Source organism: Ochotona princeps, chromosome 14 (genome assembly GCF_030435755.1).
Source record: "Ochotona princeps isolate mOchPri1 chromosome 14, mOchPri1.hap1, whole genome shotgun sequence".
In the NCBI taxonomy this organism is placed as follows: Eukaryota; Metazoa; Chordata; class Mammalia; order Lagomorpha; family Ochotonidae; genus Ochotona; species Ochotona princeps.
The window spans coordinates 60729435-60750988 of NC_080845.1; the positions used below are offsets into that span (position 1 = coordinate 60729435).

The following is a 21554-nucleotide window of genomic DNA, read 5'->3' on the forward strand; positions in this document are numbered from 1 at the left end:
TATCCTGGCTCATTTAGGATGTGGGGGAAGTGGTTGAGGATGCAATTACTATTCCATTGTTAGGACCCACCTTCAGGACAGGGGTTGGGGGACACAGCCAAATTTCATTTGCCCACTGTCAATGGGTGCTAGCTACCACAGGCTGCACCCCATAACATTCTGAACACTTACTTGCTGCTCAGCTCCTACTTAAATGCATGTGCTCACTTTTGAAGTACGACTGCCTTTGATTCACAGAGAAAATCAGGAGTAACATCCAATTAGGCATAAGATCCTGGAGTTCCTCCTTCAGTCCCAAATGAACATGTCTGCACATGCATTGGCTTTGGTTTCCTTTCCCACCACTGTGTGCCTGGATGCTGCCTCTCTTGCTGCTCCCCTCTCTCCAGGGTCCCTGGCTCTCTGCTTCGTGGGTTTTTCCAATGGGCAGCACCAACAAGAAATCAAGAGAGTAAGAGGAGAGAGGGGGAGGCCGGGTTTTCTCTGCAATGTCCTCAATAACTTCAGCCCAAACCATGGCTCCTCTTGAAGGCTTCTCCTCTAGCATCAATTTCACTGTCACCTTTAATGCCATTGCCTTCTTGTCCCTCCAGTCCTACAGTACCAATGCCCTTTGCCCTTATGACTCCCTGGGTGGGATGATTCTTTGGACCACTGCAATCCTACTCCATTGAGTTAAAGTGAGCCATTTTAGGGTGTTCCTGTTGTCCACCTGAGCCCTAACAATTTGATCATCAGTCCCCCATCCAGCTGCAGGAGGTGAGGCTTCTACCATCCACATGAGGTCCTGGCTTCGCTTTGGTTTTTGTCTCTCCCATTTCCCAAATCTTCCTTTCTCCCATGCTGTTCCACCTGCTTATTTGACACAGTTCACAACCCTTCCATCACCTGCTTTGTATTATTTTCTCTTCTTTTTTCAAAAAAAATAATAAGGCTTTATTTATTTACTTGAAGGGCAGAGTTACCCAGTGAGACAAAGGCAGGGACAAAGCAAACAGAGGCTGGGCTAGGCTTAAACCGGGAGACTGGAACTCCATCCGGGTGTTCCATGTGGATGACAGGGGTCCAAACATTTCATCCATCTTCTGGCACCTTCCCAAGTGCACCAGCAGGGATCTGGGTTGGAAGGGGAACATCTGAGACTCAAACTGTCACTCATTTGGGATGCCAGCATCCCAGGCAGTGGCCTAACACACGGCACCACATGCTGGCTCCCATCTCTTGTATTTTTTGAACTACTGCCTTATATTTTACCTTTCAATCTTTTGTAAAGTATGAACTCTTCACTCACCTCCTCACCTTCATTCAGTTGATACCAATCTCTTTGCTAAAATTCTGAAGATGGATATGATCACTACCTGCACAGCGTGGTTCTCAACAGGTACCTTTTGCAATCTCTCTAAATCACAATGATTGGTTTTTTTTTGAAAGGTAAAAAGACAAACATAAGGGGAGGAGGGAGGAAGAGATGGAGGGAAGAAAGGAAGAGAAAGAGAGAAAATGAATTTTCTATGCTTTGCTTTATTCCCCAAATGGGCTATAGCCAGTAATAGCCAGGGTTGGGTTATGCAGAAGCCCGCCACCAGGACCTCCGTCTGCATCTCCCGCAAGGGTAGCAGAGACCATCCACTGTCTCCCAGGGTGCACATTAGCAGAAAGGTAGAATAGATGGGAGAACCAGGACTTTAAACCAGGCATCCAAGCATGGGACCCCACATCACTGTGATTCTGTGGTTACGATCAGGGCCTTGGAGTCAAACCACTCTACGTCCTCCTGTTCTACTCTCTTCCTACTTGTCCCTAACACAGTGTGGTACTGGCACATTTTATAGCAACTCCTGTGACCCATTGTACCAAATGGGTCTACCTATAACCATGACCACTGTTTAATGCATGGGAATACTCGGTCAAGGTCGGCACAGTGCTCACCACCACACTTGTTAATCACCATGGATTTGCTTTCGAGATGCTTTCTGGGCATTCACCACCCAGGTTTCTGTATTTCTGCTCCAAGTTGTGACCATTTTTGCTTAACTACTAACTGCAAAGTTGGGCATTTTCTTTCTTTTTCTTCCTTTCTTTCTTCTTCTTCTTTTTTTTTTTTTTGAAAATGGATCTTCCTCGGGCCTGGCGGCGTGGCCTAGCGGCTTAAGTCCTCGCCTTGAACGCACCGGGATCCCATATGGGCGCTGGTTCTAATCCCGGCAGCTCCACTTCCCATCCAGCTCCCTGCTTGTGGCCTGGGAAAGCAGTGGAGGACAGCCCAAAGCTTTGGGACCCTGCACCCGCGTGGGAGACCTGGAAGAGGTTCCAGGTTCCCGGCTTCGGATCGGCGCAGCACCGGCCCGTTGCGGCTCACTCGGGGAGTGAATCATCGGACAGAAAATCTTCCTCCCTGTCTCTCCTCCTCTCTCTGTATATCTGACTGTAATAAAGTGAATAAATCTTTAAAAAAATGGATCTTCCTTTATTTATTTATTTATTTATTTTTTAAGCTTTATTATTTATTTTTATTGGAAAGTCAGACACACAGAGAGGAGGAGAGACAGAGAGGAAGATCTTTCATCTGTTGATTCACTCCCCAAGTAGTCACAAAGCCAGGAGCCAGGAGCTTCCTCTAGGTCTCCCACGTGGGTGCAAGGTCCCAAGGCCCTTTGGCTGTCCTCAACTATTTTCCCAGGCCACCATCAGGGAGCTGGGTGGGAAGCGGGACTACTGGGCAGAACATGAACTGGCGTCCATATGGGATGCCGGCATGTGCAAGGCGAGGGCTTTAGTCACTAGGCTACCATGTCTGGCCCAGGTTTGGCATTTTCACATTTGCACTGCAGCTGGTCAGCACTGGACAGCTCTCCTTGGAACCTGTGCCAGTCAGAGCCATTCAACCTCCCGCCCTCTCCTTTCCCTCCCATCTCCCCTCCTACTCAGGGCTCAGGTTCAACTCCCCTCAGTTGTCCAAGTCAGAAACACAGGTTACTCTCTCTGCCTGCCACTCAGGCCAGGCTTGCAGGTTGTAAGCAGCCTCACTATCAACTCTGCCAGCATTCAAAGCTCCAGGTGTCTTCGTCTGTGTTGTTGACTGTCTTATTCTATTTTCTCTTACTAATATTATTGTACCACCTACTGGGTAATTTAGAAGAGATATGCTTTGGCTCATATTTCTGAGCCATGGTCAAGGTCAACTACTTGAGACAGGTCTCAGTCTTCTTGTTTGGCAGAGTTCAGTGATGAGGCAGGATGGAGTGCTGACAAAGCTTTCAGGACCCAATCGTGGGGGCTCCTCCCCTGATGGCCTTGGGCAGCTCTCATCTCCTCCCAAGGGCCACACTGCAGTTGGGGTAGAGTTTCCATGCTTTCAGGGCCTCACAATGAGCATTAGATTTCAGCTTGAGTTTCCAGAGGGAGGAAGTCATATGCAAATCATGCCACAGACTGAAGGCTTCATTCACATTTCTGGGGACCTAGCCTGGCAGCCGCATTTCTCATCCATCTCCACATTGTCTTACCGATAAGACACTGCGCTTTCTGGAAGAGGGTCTAGCACAGTGGTTCAGCCCGGTGAGCAAGGTGTGCAAGCTTTTGTGAGTGGCTGTGGCAGCTCTATCACGGCGTGGGGACGCCTCTGGCCACTGCTCCTTTTTTTTTTTTTTTCTTTTTTTCCACGTTCCAAACTTCAACATCATCTTCCCAAATACGACCTTACCCACCCACTGGATGATGTGTCACTTGGTCTGTATTGCTACGGCTATTTTACAATGATCAGTTTCCCTCCACTGACCGACCTTGTGAGAAGAAAAACCCACAGCCTGCCATGGATGAAAGGGTTAAAGATGTCGCTTTGGTTTTTTTTTTTTTTCTTTTCTCTTCCCTTGGAAACTGAGACCAGGCCGAGGTGCTCGGTATTCCTTCCACGGAAACCAATCGGGCCAGGAGCCTGGGTTTTCTGAATGTGCCTTCCACGTACATTCATAATAAAAACTGAACCGAATGGCACATTCATGGCTGTTCCTTAATGTAAATGAACGGGTGAGTGCAAGTGTGGGGGCGGTCGGTTCGCGTTCAGCCCTGACCGAGGAATCTGGACTTTCCCTAGGAAATGACTTCGCCTCTCCTCCCCGCTCCGCGGCAGCTGTCCGCTTCCTCCGGCTTCGCATCTTTTTGATTAGGCTGGCTAGTTTTATTTTCTTTTATTATTTTTTTCTTTTTCCCACACTGCTGTTGGGTAACAGATCCCGCCTTTGATTGAAATGGAATCTTCCACTATTGAGCGAGCCTTTGTTGAATGAGTCACCGGGGCGGCCGCCCATTGGCTGAGGCCGCTGCAGCCCAGGGGGATTGCCTGGCACCGGCTGCAGGGCCCCGCTTCATTCACAGAATTGCTGGCTCGCTCGCTAGCCCTTTCATTCACACAAACAGCATTTCATTCACATTTAGCTGTTTTTGTCTGCTTCTGATGAAGATCATGGTTTGGGAAATGACAGGGCTATTTTGCTTCAGGATAGGGGGGTGTTCTGAGAAACCTCAAAATCGTCCATGGGGTGCGCATTTGCTGTTGCTATGCAAGCCGGGGAAAGCGAAAAAATGAATGCCTGCTGGCTGCTCTGCCAGGGCTGCGGCATCGGCGGGGAGCTGGGGGGACGCGCTTCCTGCGCCCGGGCTGCCGCTGCTCCGGTGCGCCCCTGCGTCCTCGGCGCCGGCCGCACCCGCGCGCCCGCCATGAGCCGCGCTGCCTGAGCCGGGGTGCGCAAAGCGCTGCGAAACGCCTGGGACCTGGGGAAGCGCGGCAGGCCTAGACTCAGGGGGGTGGGTGACCTGGCGGCGTACTAGGGGCGAATGCCTTTGCTTGCCCCAAAGTTGCTGGACAACTTTGACAGTGTTGCGTGGTGGCGCAGGTTCTCCGAATGCGTGAGGAAGACTGGCAGCGCCTGCTGGATGAAGGGGCCAGTGGGCTGCGGAGGCTCCGTCGAAGGTTCTCGAGGGCTTGCGGCACTGGCAGGAATAAGGCCTTGTGCGTTTCACTGTAGCCTGAGCTTGGCGCTTGAGAAGAAGGCATTTCTTCTTTTTTTTCTCCTGTGGATTTGATGTGCAGTGCAAACCGCTGCAGTTTTCCCCCCTTCCTGACTGCAGGGTTGCAACCAGCAGCTGAAGGGGCACACCGCAATGTGTTGGTGACGTCTCTCAGGCATTTTTCCAGAGCTTAAACACATTCATTTGGGATAAAGCTTCCCAGGCAGCTCCCCCCTCTTTGGGGGAATGAATTTCTGGAGCCTGTTACCACTCATCAAAGAAGCATTCTGCTTTTCTTTCTTCTTCTTCTTCTTCTTCTTTTTTTGAAATAGACATTCAGCTTACCCTTGGCTGGAAAAGACCATTGAAATGAACAGGGAGACCCCCTTGGTTGGCACTGTGCATGAGCTCCTAGGCAAATTTTTTTTTTTAACTGCATTGCCACAAAGAGACCCGTCATGGCCGCTCTGTTGATTTGAAAGAAAAAAGAAAGAAAGAAAGAAAGAAAAATTCCAGGAACCTGGCATTTTATGCTCACCTGGGAGGTGAATATTTCCTTTTATTTATTTATTTCATTTTTTTTAGCTATCCAAAAATTTCCTGCTGTCTTCCCTATTCAAATCCCTCCGGATTCGCTGAAGGCTTGTTCTTAAAAAGCCTTCGTCACATCGTAGCGCCTCGCCGTCCGGCTCCCCCGATGAACTGAGCCGGGAAGAGGAGAATCCGACCTAGAAGATCGGGTTTCACAAAGTTCGTGTGAGCCACTGGAGGACCTCGATTTACCTTTGGCACAAACGCATAGTGGAGGCGGGGGTGGGGGTGGGGAGGTGAAAAACCCGCGGCTGGAAGGGAATATCTGGGAAGGTAGAAAAAGGCAATTTGAGAATTGATTGGCTCCAGTGTGCTGACAGCGCGTGGATGTCGCTTTTTCTCTTCTTTTTCTCCACCCCCCCCTCCTTTTCTCCCTAACAGGAAGTGATTTGCAGCGCTCTCGAGCCTTTGTTGAGAAGGGTCTCCTCTCCGAGTGAGTCATGCTTTCCCTGTGAGCAGCCCGGAGCAGCTGGGCGCTCCATCAGAGAGCAACTATGACTTTGGCAGCACAAACGTGCAACCGCAAGCAGCGGGCGCAGGGGCCCGGGCTGCGAGGCCGCCGCTGGGCTGGCTTCTAACGGCGGGAGGGCACCGCGCCCTGGCTCTGCTGTCCCTCTCCAGGAGGCTGTCCCGGGACCCCCAGGTTCTGTCCCGCGGCCGGGCCCGCGGCTCGCCTGCTATGCCCGGCAGCCCGCGCCGGGGCCGGCACCAGCAGCGCCCGGGCGGATGTGGCGAGCCCACGGAGGGGCATGCTTCCGCGCACCAAGTACAACCGTTTCAGGAATGACTCGGTGACATCTGTCGATGACCTTCTGCACAGCCTGTCGGTGAGCGGCAGCAGCGGCGGCCGCAGCGGCAAGGTCTCGGCGGCGCGCGCGACCCCCGCGGCGTCGCCCTACCTGGTGTCCGGCGAGGCGCTGCGCAAGGCGCCCGACGATGGGCCCGGCAGCCTGGGGCACCTGCTCCACAAGGTGTCCCACCTGAAACTCTCCAGCTCGGGCCTCCGCGGCCTGTCGTCGGCTGCCCGGGAGCGGGCGGGCGCGCGGCTCTCGGGCAGCTGCAGCGCGCCCAGCCTGGCGGCCCCGGACGGCACCACGGCCCCCGCGTCCCGAGCCCCGGCTGGGAGTATGAGCGCCGCCAGGAAGGGTCGGCCGGGCGACGAGCCGTTGCCCAGACCCCCGCGGGGGGCGCCGCACGCCAACGACCAGGTGCTGGGATCGGGAGTCACCTATGTTGTCAAGGTGGGTGCCCCGTCGCGTGGGCCGCGCCGACAGGGGGACGGGGGACCACCTCGGAGCACACCGGTTCCCTGAAACCTGGGATGTGGGGAGCGCCTCTGCCCGCGTTCCGCTTTCGGGGGCCAGGAGTCAAGCTCTTCAGTTAGCAAGCTGCTGGCTTGACAGCAGCGAGGAGGGAATTTATAAATGCGCCTTTTCCGCATCCACCTGGAAGAGGTTGAAAGACTAGGTAATCTCACTCTGCCCTGGTGGCTTCTTGGCTCCAGTCTTTGAGCCTGGTTTCCCAAATGTGTGGCAGGTGTCCCTTTGGGCATGGGCGCCCGTCCCTGGCTGTGTGTGTGGGGGGTCAGGCCTGGTTGATATTATCTGGGACACACTATTTAGATCTGGGAGGTTTGTGGGGCTAGGCAGGCAGAAGTGTCACTACTTCCGGGGGTGGGTGGGGGAGTAGGGGTGGTGGTGGGTTGCGTTTTCTTTTCTCCAAAGCAAGACTCCCTGACTTTGAGCAGGACTAACCAAATGCTGTCATGCTGTCATACTTTGGTGTTTGACTTTTATTCATTAGGATCCGTCTTGGTTTACTGCAGCAGAGAGACAGTTTGGGATGTTCTTAGCAATGGTGTGGTCTTCCACTGAAATAGGCTAAGGGGGAGGTTGGGCTGCATCAGGAGACACAGGCTGGCTGAGAGGGCTGTTTTCCCTCTAGCACGCAATTATACAAGGATGATATGGTCATCCCTTATGCAAGTGCCTTACCTTGTTCTGGGAACTCTTCAGCATGGTTCCGTTGCTCTGCCTGACCCTGATTGCCTCCCATACGTCTGGAGGGACGGTACTGCTGGGGGCCTACTGGGCAAGGGGGTATGGGAGATCTAAATGGCCATTTCACTCCTGCCTCTCTAAGGCATGGCTTTTTATTGGAAAAGACGGGAACCCTGTCCCCAGGATGCGTTGGTAACATCCAGAAGCCAGCAGAATGTAAATACTGGCTAAAATCTAGTGCAAGATTTCCACAGTATGCATCCTCAGGTCCAGTATAGCACTATGGGCCATTTTGGAGTATATATATGTATGTACATACATATATATGTATGTATTTGTATATATACACACATAGACATAAATCACTCTGCGGGCTTCCTGAATGTGACCACTGGTGTTAAAAATGGGGTTTCTTTTTCTTTGGAGTCTATGCCTTATTTTAACCTGCATTTTAGCTTCTGACTTTGGATTAGTGTGTTTTACCAAAAAGAGATGTAGGTTAGTATGAAATGCACATAGTGGGTTGAGTTTGTCTTAAAAGGAAATGAATACTGTTCTTGTGTTGCTTATTTAAATTATGTAACCAACGCCAAAACCAAAAAGAAAAAAAAATCCCTGAAAATATTGAAGTTAAACAGTGACATCAGAGTGTGTCAATGTCTTCTACAGTGTTGCTGTGATTACTGTTCAAAAGAAGCCTGAATCTAAAGCATGTAGACATTGACAAGCCTTTTGGCTCAACAAGACTTGAAAAAGTTTGTGGAAAATGAAATAAAAAGATTGGTTTATTTTGGTGCAAGACAGTATCTTCCTAATATACATGAATGATTTTTTGAAGACCTCTCATACCTGTTGTGTTGGACACAGAGGGGGGTTTTCAAATTGGAGGACAATTCGGCAACTGATGACCTTATAGCTTTCCTTACAGAAATCTCTTTGCTTAGGGCTTTGCTTTTGCTTATTTGAAGAAGGCAGGCAGACATCCAGCTCTATTGGTCAAAACTGGCAGAAAGAATTGGAGAATGTATTAAAAATAAATCCGCTCGGTACGGCCATCCAGTGGCTGTGAGGTTTTGTGGCTGAGTCCGCATTAGCAGCAATGAGGGCTGTGGCTACTCCCAGCCGGGCGTGTTTCAGGCTTGCGGTGATTCCAGGGTGCCTGGGTGACTGTCCTAGTTTGTCCCTTTGTCCAGGAGCAGCTGTAAGCTATGGTGTCAGGGGGTTGTTAAGGTAGAGATGGATGGTTTCTGCTTTCCTAGAGCAGTTTAAAATCACGCAGAAAGGAAACCAGACAGGAAGGGATTATTTCTGGAATGCATATAGGATTCAAATTAGCACATGGCCCTCTGTTGGCATACAGGTGCAAATCCTCGCAGAGTTGAGTTTAAAACTATGAACTTGTTTCACTGAAAAATGATGAAGCTGAAAAGGAAATGATTTGATGTTGTTTACGTTTTCATGAGTAGTTCTATTGGTGTCCTTGCTTTAAACAACCTTGGGTAGATAGAAATGGGGACCCTTTATAATGAGACTGGATTTCAGTGATGAAATCCAAAGGTTGAGATTTTGGCAATGAATGTATTATTGCCTTACTTGTCAATTTTTCCTAAAAATATTTTGTTTTTTTTTTCCTAAAAGTTTCTAAAACACTAAATGTTTTTCCGGTTTCCTGGAAAATTCACTTACTGTGTCATTGTAGATTTTCTCTTCTGATAGAAATACCTAGTTACAGGTGAGAGTAGGGATATTTCACATCGGAGTTCTGAGTCAACATGATTTCAACTTCATCTGTCTACATGAGAGCAGGATTGATGAACATGAAAGTCTGTTGGGCTTTGATTGTCTCAGAAATGTCACCCTGTTGGGGCAGCAGGTCGTAATGTTAATTAAGGAAAGACCTAGAATTTAAAAGTGTAAGAATTCAAAGCTTCTAATGTGTGCAACTGACCCTTCCTGCCATTATCATTTGCTGTTAACAGTGTGAGGTTGGTTTGAGGGGAAGGCTCTAACTTAGCCAGTCTCCAGGTTTTGGTTTAGATCAAATTGACTTCATGATGACATCTCTTACCCACCCTGTGTTTATCTGACACCTGTGCTTTTTCTTTTGCTGATGTAAAAGGGAACGAATAGCACCATATACCTTTGATGGATGGAAAAGAAAAATCCAACTGCAAAGAATAATGACTGTTTTAGTTGAATTCCCAGTAAAGGCTATTTTGTATTTGGACCTAGCAGTTGGTAGAAATACAATCAGGTATTCATGTTTGTGCTGTACACCTTAAATTCTTATTGCCTTGAAATCAGAGCTGGTTAGGCCCCCTCCATCCAGGGTAACAGCTGATCTTGATGCAGTTCAAACGTTGCTTGTTGGAGTTCCACCTTCTCCTTCCTCATATCCTGTGGCAAAGACAGGAGGAAGAAAAGATGTATATGAACAGTTGGTTAACTTTTTTTCTAAGATTAAATTCTGTCTGTATCTTTTCACTTCTTAAAAATTGCATTTATTTAAGAAGTTGGTAAGGGCGTGGGAAAGAGAAAGAGAGAGGGAGGGAGAGAGATTGATTTTTTCTTTGCTTCACCAACTATCTAAATCATTGCAGTGGGGCAAACTAGGTATCAGAAACTGAATCCAGGACTTCTGTGGGACTGGCAGGGACCAGGTCAGTTGAGCCATCACAACTACATTAATGAGAAGTAGGAGTCAGGAGCCACAGCTGGGTATTGAACCCAGATACTCCAGTTTGGGGTGTGGGCCTCTTAATTAGTAGGTCAAGTGCCTGCTCTGGATGCTAAGTTCTTTTTTTTTTTTTTCAAGATTTATTTTATTATTATTGGAAAGTCAGATATACAGAGAGGAGGAGAGGCAGAGAGGAAGATCTTTCATCCAATGATTCACTCCCCAAGTGACCTCAATGGCTGGTGCTGCACCTGGAGTCAGGAACTTCCTCCAGGTCTCCCACGCAGGCGTAGGGTCCCAAGGTCTTGGGCCGTCCTTGACTGCTTTCCCAGGCCACAAGCAGGGAGCTGGATGGGAAGTGGAGCTGCTTGGATTAGAACTGGCACCCATATGGGATCCCGGCGTGTTCAAGGCGAGGACTTTAGTCACTAGTCCACGGCGCTGGGCCTGGATGTTAAGTTCTTAAGAGTCTCTGGATCCTAGACAAGAACAGTTTTGAGCTTCAAGTTTAGAAGTGCCTGATGCAGGGGATGAATGAGGAGGCAGTACTGGACCATGGTGGTGCTCCAAAAGAATGACTCCTCCTAAGGGCACATCACAACCTTAAAAAGGATATGCAGTGACCACATTTAGGAATGACACAAGTGCTTATGGTGAGAATGAGGCCCAGTTTAAAAGTGATGAAATCAAGCGGTCACTCCTCAGAGCTGTTAATACAGTGAAGAGCAGTAATGAGTGAGATCACCCCATTCGTCAGTATTTCTGATGACTCCATTAAGCTTACATAGGTTTCCATTTGTCACATCTTGAATGACAGTGAACACGATGAGCTATTTAGAGGCGATTTTAAGAATCAGGAGAGGAGTGAATTATTCCCCAGGATAAAACCTTGTTTTGACAAGAACTATTTGAAAATAATTCTCTTTCTCTCATTTGTGAATCTGGTGGTATTTGGAGTGTGATAAATCATTTATTTTAGTTATTAGTATTTGGTTACCTTTACAGATAGTGTGTATAAACTGGAGTTTTTCTAGAATATGTGTTTTTTTTTTCCCCTTTGGTTTCTATAAAAATATGTTACATTCTCTTTTTTTTCTCAGATCTCCATTTTTGGTTTCTGAACAAAGACCACACAGACCAGTCACCAACAACACTACCTTGGGGATAAATGATGCTTTACTCGTGGGGGTCCATCTTGGGGTCTGAGGACTTGGTGATGGTGAAAGTGGTCCTCAGAGTGTTGACTGTGGGTCATTGCCAGGCTAACACTGGGCAGGCAGATCTTCTGTGGCATCTCTGGATGGCACTGGCGGCAAAGGCAGCTTCCAGTGAACACCAAAGTCATGCAATCCTGAGGGAGCAGCCGAGGAGCTAGAGGGCACCATGTTACTAGGCTAGGGTGTGTGGGAGGCTGGGGGCATTCGTAATTGCAGCTTCTGAGGGGTTTATGGGCAGAACCTTGGTGACAGTTGGTCACCGCCTGTGTGTCTGTTACACATTGCTGTGGTAGAACTGATGGAGGTTGGTTTTAGTTCTAGATTTAAACATTGTTCTTTGATGTGGATTTGAACTTGTTGAAAAGTCTCACAACATGGACAGCTTACATATAAATATTGTCCAAAGAATTTGAAAACTAGTTTAAGAAGCTATAATATATTAAGCTGTTAATCCACACACACCACATACATACATATACTATACACACACTATACAGATCGCAGGTAGATGACTTGTGATGACTTTGGATGGGAGCTGTTTTTCTTTCTTGTGAGAAAATCGTGTATGTCATATTTCCAGAAATACCCGATGATCTCATTTATGTTCATGCTTAAAATCCTCCTGAACGATGAATGATTAGTGCGACTTTGGCCCTGTGAAGAATAGGCCGGTGCTCCTCTGCTTCCCTGCAAGGCCTCAGGGAATGCATGTCCTGTTTCTCAAGAATGCATGAAAAATACCCTTTAGGCAGAGTCCTGGGAACAGAAAACCTCGCTGACAAACCTCCTACATGCAGACTGATTCTTGTCTTGGCTCCAAAAAAGCAGTCAGGTCAGGCTTGGCCAGGAAAGGGAGACTCGGTCTCAGCTCCACTCACTGTCCATGTGTGGGTTTGTCTTATTGGCCTTGTGTCATGGCAATGGGAAGAGGTGGACAGGCATTGCTGGGGCTGTCCCTGTAGCCCAAGAGTTTGTCTGAGGCAGAAACAGTGGCTTCCCGACCAGGATGGCTCCTCGTTCCAACACCTGCTGTGACTGGGGGAAGATGGCCCACTGATGGACATGCATGGCAGAATCAGGAGCAAGCATACCGGTGTTGCTTGCAGAAATGGCCAGTGGGCTACCTTGCAGAGTAGTCAGCCACAGAAGGAGGCAGGATCTATAGGGACCCCCTAGGAGAAGCCAGCTCATCCAGTAAAAATACCCAAGGAGAAGTGGAGTGCTAATAATCCAATTCAGAAGCAAGAGAGTTACAGACAAAATGGAAAGAAATGGCCAGCTGTGCATATTTCCTGGAAAATGGCAAGAAGAAAACAGTTTGCATTTTCCTGTGAAATGTCTACACTATGCAGTTTCTAAGTGCATCTTCACAGTAGGAATCTTAGAGCATAGGACAGCCTATGAGTATGTGAGCGTTGACTTCTGAGCTGTGTGTGTGTAACTGTATAGTAGGATGAAGGCTGACATGTGTGTTGTGTGTGTGTGACTGCATGTTAGGACAGATGTAGACTTGAGCTGTGTGTGTGTGTGTGTGTGTGACCACATGATGGGTGTTGACATGGGGAATATGTACCTGCACAATCAGGATAAATGTTGACTTAAGCTGTATGTATGTTAACTGCACAATAGGATGAGAGTTGACATGGAACATGGGTGCATAGGGTGGATACTGACACTGAAACAAGAGCGCATATATGTGTGTGCAGTGGCAGAGGTAAATTCATAATTATTGATTTTTAGTTGAGGTAAAAATATGGTAAACATAGGGTAAACCTCACTGTGATGTCACTATAATCCCGTCCACCAGAATGAAGCCAAGGCACTACAGTGGTCCACTGAGGTGCACATCAGCCTGAAGTGCTCAGTACCATGGCTGGTAACTTTCCTGAGTGATCATTTCAGAATTAAGACAGCTGTGATAATAAGCAAAGAGAGCTGTGTTAGTTACACTGGGACGGGTGATCAGGCATCTTCCCTGGATTGCTTGATCCCCAGCTGTGTGAAGGGACCACATAGGTTCCTCTTGTTACACATGCCATGCTTCTTCGTCTTCATGGGGGAGTTAGAGAGAAGATTCTGGGTGTGCCTGGATCCTTCTGCTCCATCTGATTTGCCTGCAAAAAGAGGACAGATGCTGCTGCAAGACAGTTGGCATCTCCTTAGCTTCTGGTTGTCCCCTCTCAAGTCTGCCCTCTGCTCTTTCTTCCCAGGGCACACGGCAGCCACTTCTTTGGAGCTTGGATTCTGTGATTGGCTCAGATTTGCTTTACCTTATTGCATAGGTAGTCTGGCCAGTTCTGTTACCACTGAAGATTTGGGTTTCTGGCTGTGATTCTGCTCCCAAAAGGTGTTCCAGACAATGCTGGAAGCAGCAGCGAGGAAATGTTGAGCAATAGCCATGCCTTGTCCATTGAATCTACAAGTCTCTGAAACATCCAGGGCCCGGCAGCGTGGCCTAGCAGCTAAAGTCCTCGCCTTGAACGCACCGGGATCCCATATGGGCGCCGGTTCTAATCACGGCAGCTCCACTTCCCATCCAGCTCCCTGCTTGTGTCCTGGGAAAGTAGTCGAGGATGGCCCAAAGCCTTGGGACCCTGCACCCGCGTGGGAGACCCGGAAGAGATTCCTGGTTCCCGGCTTCGGATCAGCGCAGCACCAGCCCGTTGCGGCTCACTTGCGGAGTGAATCATCGGACGGAAAATCTTCCTCCCTGTCTCTCCTCCTCTCTGTATACCTGATTTTGTAATAAAAAAAATAAATCTTTAAAAAAAAAGAAAACATCCAGAAAGTCCTCCAAACCGAGATTTTCTGAGGAGTGATATTGTCATGCTGCCAAGCTCTAGCTTGCAACCAACCTGGGGTATCACGACAGCCCCGCAGAGGAGTCCTTTTTTTTTAACTTCTTCCTTTAAAAAATTACTTTATTTACTTATTTTAGCGTTATTGGAGAGGCTGTTCTACAAAGAGAAGGAAACACATAGAGAAAGATCTTCCATCTGCTGGTTCATTCCTCCAGGTGGTTGCAATGGTTGGAGCTAAGTCAAAGTCAGTGGCCTGTAGCCTCTTCTGGGTTTCACATGTGGGTACAGGATTCCAAGGCTTTGGGCCATCCTCTACTGCTTTTCCAGGCCACAAGCAGGGAGCTGGATGGGAAGTGGAGCAGCTGGGACATGAACTGATGCCCATGTGAGATTCTGGCACTTGAAAGGGAAGCATTAGCTAGTCAAGTCATTGTGCTGAATCCCTTGTTCCTTCTATTGAGAAGGCAGAAAGAAGCCCGGAAGCCATTGTGAACATTAAGAGCTTAAACTTGGGCCTTCAGACTCCGTGGCACTTGGCCTTCCCCCCAGCCTCACACTGGAATTTCTCTCTGCTGAGATCTTTCTAATAGACTTCTTCTGATCACAGTTCACTAAATGGGAATGTTGGCAGTCTAGAGGGACTGATGGATGGTGTGTTTACTACTATTGCTTTTTACTTTGCAGACACTAAAAAATCTCTAACGCCACCTGCCCATATGGAAACCTGAGGTTTTTGTTTGTTTTTAATTAGAAGTCAAAACAGGTTTTTTGGTTTGCTGAGGGACAGTTAGCCTGTGCAGTGGTTGTTAGCAGAGGTAGGCCTGGGTCCTGAAAGGCTTTCACCAAAGAACAGGTAGCAGCGAGCGCTCAGGATAGAACTAGCGAAACTTGACAGCACCAGCTGTTCTCAGCTGGGAAGAATGAACCTTACCTGTGGTTTACTGAGGTCCTACTTGGAGAAAGAATATGTTAAGGGTGAGGGCGTCTCTGTGTCTCATCATCCCCTTGGGAACCTCCTGATCTTGGTGACCCATATTTCCTTCTACAGAGACTGTAGAAGCAGTGTGATACATAACAAGTGCACAGTTCCTGCTTAGGCCACTGGGTTGTACTGTGTTGGGCCTCAAAGATTGCCTTTCACCATCCAGGCTTAGCATGCCGCTTCTGCTTCTTCTCCTTCCTTAAGTCTCAATTTGGGACCCATTGGTCTTCCACAGTCCCCTCGGCAGGAGAGACACCCACAAGCTGGTGGCAGGACAAAGAAGGTCTTGGTGTCATTTATATTGCCTGCCCCTCAATCAGGGTGGGCAGACATCTGCCTCTGAACTCTGAATCAGTTTTGTATATGGGAATTCCAGTCTGGTTATGACAAGGGGAAGGGAGCTCTATGAGGCTGGGAATTGCCTACCTGTAAGGTCACTTGATTGACAACAATCTGCTCTCCTGGTAGCCAATGCACTCCCATGAGACGGACATAGTCTTCTCCAAGGGCAGTGCCACTGATGACATAATCACCTCCTACTGGACACCTTCCACCCAGGGACTTCACTATGTACTTCCAATGTGGAAGCCTTTTGAGATTAAACCACAGCTGAGCTTAATGGCAGGAAAAGCCCAGTGTATCCCAGTATGATCAAGGCAGGTAGACAAGGGCGATCCCTTCCTTGTCAGGGGGTGGTAATCCATTTAATTCTATTCTGGTACCACCTGAATGCATGAAGTTCACCCCATTTAGGGCGACCATCTGCTCTACTAAGCTCATGAATGTGACTTCCCATCTTTTTTCTTCAGGAATCCACTTCTTTCCCAAACCTCTCACAGACAGACTCAATGTTTAGCCAAATCCTTGGGCACCCCATGGTCTAGTCAAGTTGACACTTGCCCAAGGATAGCTGGCCTGATACAAGGATTTGCAAGGATATGTGTTCCTTAGCAACGTGAATGTGTAGCATGAGGAACAACAGATGAAAAGCACCTGGAAGGATCTCAGATTTACCACTGCTCCTGTGGGTATCATATGGAAAAACAGGAAAGAAACCCTTCAACATTTCCTGAGGGCCGAGCAAGGGGTCTGGGGTATAACCCAGATACTCCTCTGAAAAAGTACTTTGGTACATGGCTCTATTTGACCTTGGCCAATCTCGGAACAGACAGCAAATAAAGACCAACAGGAAAAGGGTCAGTATGTGAAGTGAGATAAGCTAGACACAGAAAGATACCGAATGGTCTCTGTCCTATGTGGCAGTTTAGAAACAGCCATTCGGAAGCAGACAAAAGTTTAGAGTGATTGTGGAGACTGGGAAAGGTCAGAGGGAGAGGGCCAACTCAGGTGGCTGAGGAGTCCCTGCATTCTGATGCTCGTTCGACTGCTGGCCCTTCACTACCTCCGTTTGCTGTCTTCTGCTGGGTCTGTTTTCCTGCCTCTTGGGGAGCTCCTGGTAGGTGTACATGGGTGAGCTGTTAACAGCTGGCCCCTGGACAGAGCACTTGGATGGTTTGTGCTTGCCAGCTTTTGAGATGTGACCAATGCCCACCCTGTGGCTTCCTCGTGAGGCTTGCTGAGTTTTGCTGCAGACAGACTGGCAGTGAACTCAAGTAGGGTCAGCCTATAGCCAAATGTAAGCAAATGTGGGTGAATGGAGTCCTTGCTAGGTTTGTTTTTCACATATGGGTTGGACATCTCTGCTGTGAAAATCTGAAATCTAAAACCTTTCCAGTGCCAACCCAGTGCCGCCAAGTGAAAAAAATTCCACGCCTGACCTCATAAGATGAGTCACAGTCAAGGTTGCCATTCCAGAACCTGACTTTACCTTTCTGTTAATGCTGACCTTGGCAGGTGCTGTGGTGACTCCAGTGGCAGGGTTGCTGCCACCCACACTGGAGATCTGCATTGAATTCCTGGCTCCCAGCTCTGGCCTCAATCCAGCCCCGGTTATTGTGGACCTTTAGAGAATGAGGCAATGCATAGGAGCTTTGTCTGTCTGAAACCAGGAACCAGGAACCAGGAGTTTCTCCTGTGTCTCCCACATGGTTGCAGGAGTCTAAGGACTTGGGACATCCTCTGCTGCTGTCCTAGGCCATTAGCGGGGAGCTGGATCAGAAGTGGAGCAGCTGGGACTTGAACCAGTGCCCACACAGGGATGTCAGTGCTATAGGCAGAAGTTTGACTGGAATTATTCTTGAAGAGCATTACCTTCTTCATTCATGTATCCATTACTGTGTCTCTTAATCAGTTCATTTATCATTTGATTAATTCAATGGGTATTTATTGAGCCTATCCTAGGAGTTGGGAATTAGTCTTGCTGATGGAGGAGAAGGGGAGGGAAAATGCCAGGACCCACATTGGTCGTGGTGATGTGGACGTCAGGAATGGTTCTCCCAGGAGATGGAAAGCATGTGTGTGCAGGTGAGTGTGAGTGTGTTTAGGGCCATGGGAAGGAGGAGCTAGGAGCTGGGAGCAGTGAGCAGCGTGTATGGAGTCACCATAACTCTCTGGACGTTGGCAAATGCAGAAGGAAGTCACTGGAAGTTTCCAGATTATTCTGTCTCTGTGTGCTGAAATGATTGGAAGAGGAAGAATTAAATTGGAGGCAATTGAGAGACAATTCGAACAGATGCCAGCAGCTTAGGCTAGGGTCACGGGCCCATGTCTGTGTTGCTATCAGAACAGGGTATACGTTTACTGTTTCAGGGACCTCTTCAGCACTGCCTGTCCCACACTGTTTCTGCCACCTTTCCCTCCTGCGTCTGTTTCTTGTTAATGTGTCACCCTACTTCCGCTTCTCCAACCACAGGCCTCTGAGTCATCCATGAGTGCTTTCTTCCCCCAAGCCTGTTAAATTTCAGTCACTAAACTCTTCTACTTCAAGGCTTTTCACGTCCTTCTTCTCCTTTCCTTTCACCTTGATGCACACCCTCACCACTCCTTGCTTTAATGACTACTGATCTTGGCAGGTGACTGCTGTGGGAGGGGATCTTCCCATTAAATCAGAGGAAAAGGCACAGAATATTGTGACCTTGTAATGTTTCAAGCAATATACATGTGTACAGAATGAGTAGTCAAAGTTTCCTCTCATATAACCCCCCTTCCCATTGTTTCCAGTTTATTTCTTTCAGGGTTAAATCGCACCAACCATTGGCTGTCTCCAATGTGGGTCTGTGAACAGGCATGCCATTTTTTTCTTCTTCCCTCTGTCCTGCCTTTATTTCCTTTCTCTCTTGCTTTCTTTCACCTTTTCTTCTTTCTGTTAGACAAAACAAAGCGTTCCACATGGCTATGTGCTGTTCAGTAACTTGTTTTCATTTTATATGCCTGGGAAATCTTCCGGCATTAAGACTTCTATTTATTTCTGTTTTATAGTTTTCCATTTATGGATGAGCTAAAAGGTATTCAAATACTTCTTACTGATGGCCATATACATAGTTTCTAATTTCTCATAAGCAGTAATAAATAGTGACCACTCTTTGATATTTGTTTCTCCATTTGGGGTAATACTTTTTGCCTGAGTGGATGATAATTGTTAGCTAGTATTAATCCTCTTCTTACTGCCTTGGCTGCCACCTTGAGCACAATGATTTATTCTGTTGGCAAAGTTTCCTACTTGCCTCTGACTACAAAGTGTATCCAACCAGGGCAGGACATTGGCTGTCATATACACTGTTGTAAGTTAAGAAAAATTTCCTATGATCTAGTTTTTAGAAATGTTCACAAGATCTGAAATGGTTGCTGTATCTTATCAATGTTATTTTATTTTTTCTTTATTGAGATAAAAATGTACCTTTTTTCTTTTCCTCTGCATGTGGTGAATCATTTGTCTTTCTGAAGTGTGTGTCTTTCATCAACCTGATTAAAGGTTCCTCGTGGGTTGCCTTGCTCACAGGATTCCACCCAAATTCCTTAATATGAATGTAAAAACTGTTGGTCTGACCATATTTTTGTGATTGAGCCTCTCCTATTCTAATAATCCAACCATATGGAGTTACATGGCTTGCTCCAAACCAACTGAACCTCTGGGCTTAACTCAGACTTCCTCCATGATACTGCTTTTCTGTAGTACAAGTTGGCTTTTAGCCTTCAAAACTCAGCGCAAATAAGCACCCATTCCTTTTTTCTCTTCCATCCCTGGGTCACCAGCAATTCACTGCTTAGGGCATTTACAGCTCTGTGTGTCTAGGCTTGCATTCATCACCGCAGTCCATATTATAAGTGCTGGGGCCCCAGAGGGCCCAAGATGAATTTAACAGTCTCTGCTCTTAAAGAAACCATAACCCAGAGAGACTTACATGTGTGATATGTAATGTGTTGTGGAGTGGAGGTTTGTGTCCTCCCCAGATTCAAGGCTGAAAATTCTCAGCAGGTGATGGTATCAGGAGATGGGACATTTGGAAGGTGACAAGGTCATGAGGACCCAAACAGGATTAGTTTTCCGGCTGTCTGTAAGCAGCGCCATTTCTATCTGTTTGTCTTACAAGCACAATCAGCCCCACAAGTGAAAGGAGGACCTCACGAGAACAGGCATCTGCTAACACCTTCGTCTCGGACTGCTACACTCAGGGCTGTGAGCAATAAATGCTGTTTAAACCACCCTGAGCTAATCATAGGTTGTGGTTAGGACTTGCTTTTTTTTTTTTTTTTAACATACTGGTTACTCAAAACCATGTCAATTCCATAATATTGCAAATTGCTGTTGATGTTCTATTGGGACTCTTAATTGACTGGGATGATATTCTACCAGCTCTAACTTTGGACCAGAAATGGTCTCCCCAAGAAACTGTTCAACCCATCTGGACAATAAGTAGCTGGACTCTAAGCTTGGTATATGTTTGCAAGGAAAGAATCTTGATTGAATTTGAACTGTAATACTGCATCAAGGTGGAGGAATCTACCGGGGGGAGGGGTGGGAGGATTCCCAGAGCCTATGAAACTGTCACATAATGCAAAATAATTAATAAAAAAAAAAGAACTATACCTATGAAAAAAAAAATAAACCACCCAGTCTAGCATGTATTTGTAGGGCACTCCCAGTTGACTCAAATTGTGTGGGAAAGGTGGTCACGTAATTCTTAGTCCACGCTCTGTTATGACAGAATACCAGAGATCAGGTGAGATTCAGAGAAGTGAGATTTATTTGACTGGTAGTTGTGGTGACTGAAAAAAATTCAGTATAGAGCAGGCACACGTTTGGAGGGTCTCGTGTTGCGATAGCCAGTGGTAGAAAACAGAAGTGCAAGCAAAGTGGGTGTGTGCAGAAGGGGTCAAATGTGCAGAGTGGCTTCCTTCGAGACAGCCTGCTCTCGCAGTAACTAATCCAGAGGGTTAGGCGCCAGGAACTCACTCATTCCTGCTTGGATGGCATTCGTCCATACATGAAGACTCTTCCCTCATGACCCAAGCTGCTTGCTCTGGACCCCACCTCTCAGCAGGTAGCAATGGCCATCAATTTCCAGCAGGTGTTTCAGAGGGAACAAATGGTATTTCAACCCTAGCAGCCAGCCCTGCCCAACACTTTCCTGGTACAGAGATGGTGTTGAACTCTTAGTGTGTGAAAACACAGAGATAATGGTGGTGGTTGAGCCCTGGGGGAATGTGAAAGATGAGGAACAACTGGTTAGTATGGTGACCTTAGAACCTGTTGGGATTAAGACAGTGGCCCCATGGAGGCTCGTTTTGTACTCTGTTCTGTTTGTAAATTCTGTGAGCTAGAGTGCACAGGGATAGCCCGTACAGGCTCTCTAGGCTGTTCTGTGCGTGGAAAGCATTGTTGGCAGAGCCGTGGCTTTTGTTTTCTTTTCCTTTTTTTTTTGCCCCTCCTGTTCCTTCTCTTTAAAAGTTAATTATAGGAGGGTTTCAGTAAACCTCAGCTTTAATGAGGACCATGGGAGATCATTATTAGGTTAAAATATTGTATGGCCAAATTTCACGGGGACAGAAAGCTAAATGCTTAACACTTCCCCATGCCCTTACCTCTAATGAATGTCATAGGGATATAGAAAAAAAGAATGGGTAAGTGAGCAGTGCAACAAGTTGTTTTCAAGGGATCATTATGTACTCTGTGCTCTGAAAAGTATTGGAGGGTGTGAAGGATGAGAAGGTGGTTTTCTGAAAGGAAATTGTGATTCTGCTGAACACAAAATGCTGCTCCATTTAAAAAAGAAAATAAAAGTGCCTTGTTCCTCAATATACTAATTATGTGTGGGAGAATATCAGTGGTGGGCTGTAGTTACCAGGAAGGGCTTCATGAAGGAGGTGGGGAAGTATCCA

At 47.4% G+C, this 21554-nt stretch overlaps 1 protein-coding gene across 1 annotated transcript in view; it reads left to right on the top strand.

Moving 5' to 3' along the window:
• The first annotated feature begins 5985 nt into the window (after positions 1-5985).
• Positions 5986-21554, top strand: part of SHC3 (SHC adaptor protein 3) — a 158334-nt gene continuing 142765 nt past the window's right edge. The window contains exon 1 of the mRNA XM_004581265.4: positions 5986-6839. Within this exon, the coding sequence (XP_004581322.2) occupies positions 6348-6839 (492 nt within the window). The 5' untranslated portion in view covers positions 5986-6347. The remainder of the gene's footprint in view (positions 6840-21554) is intronic.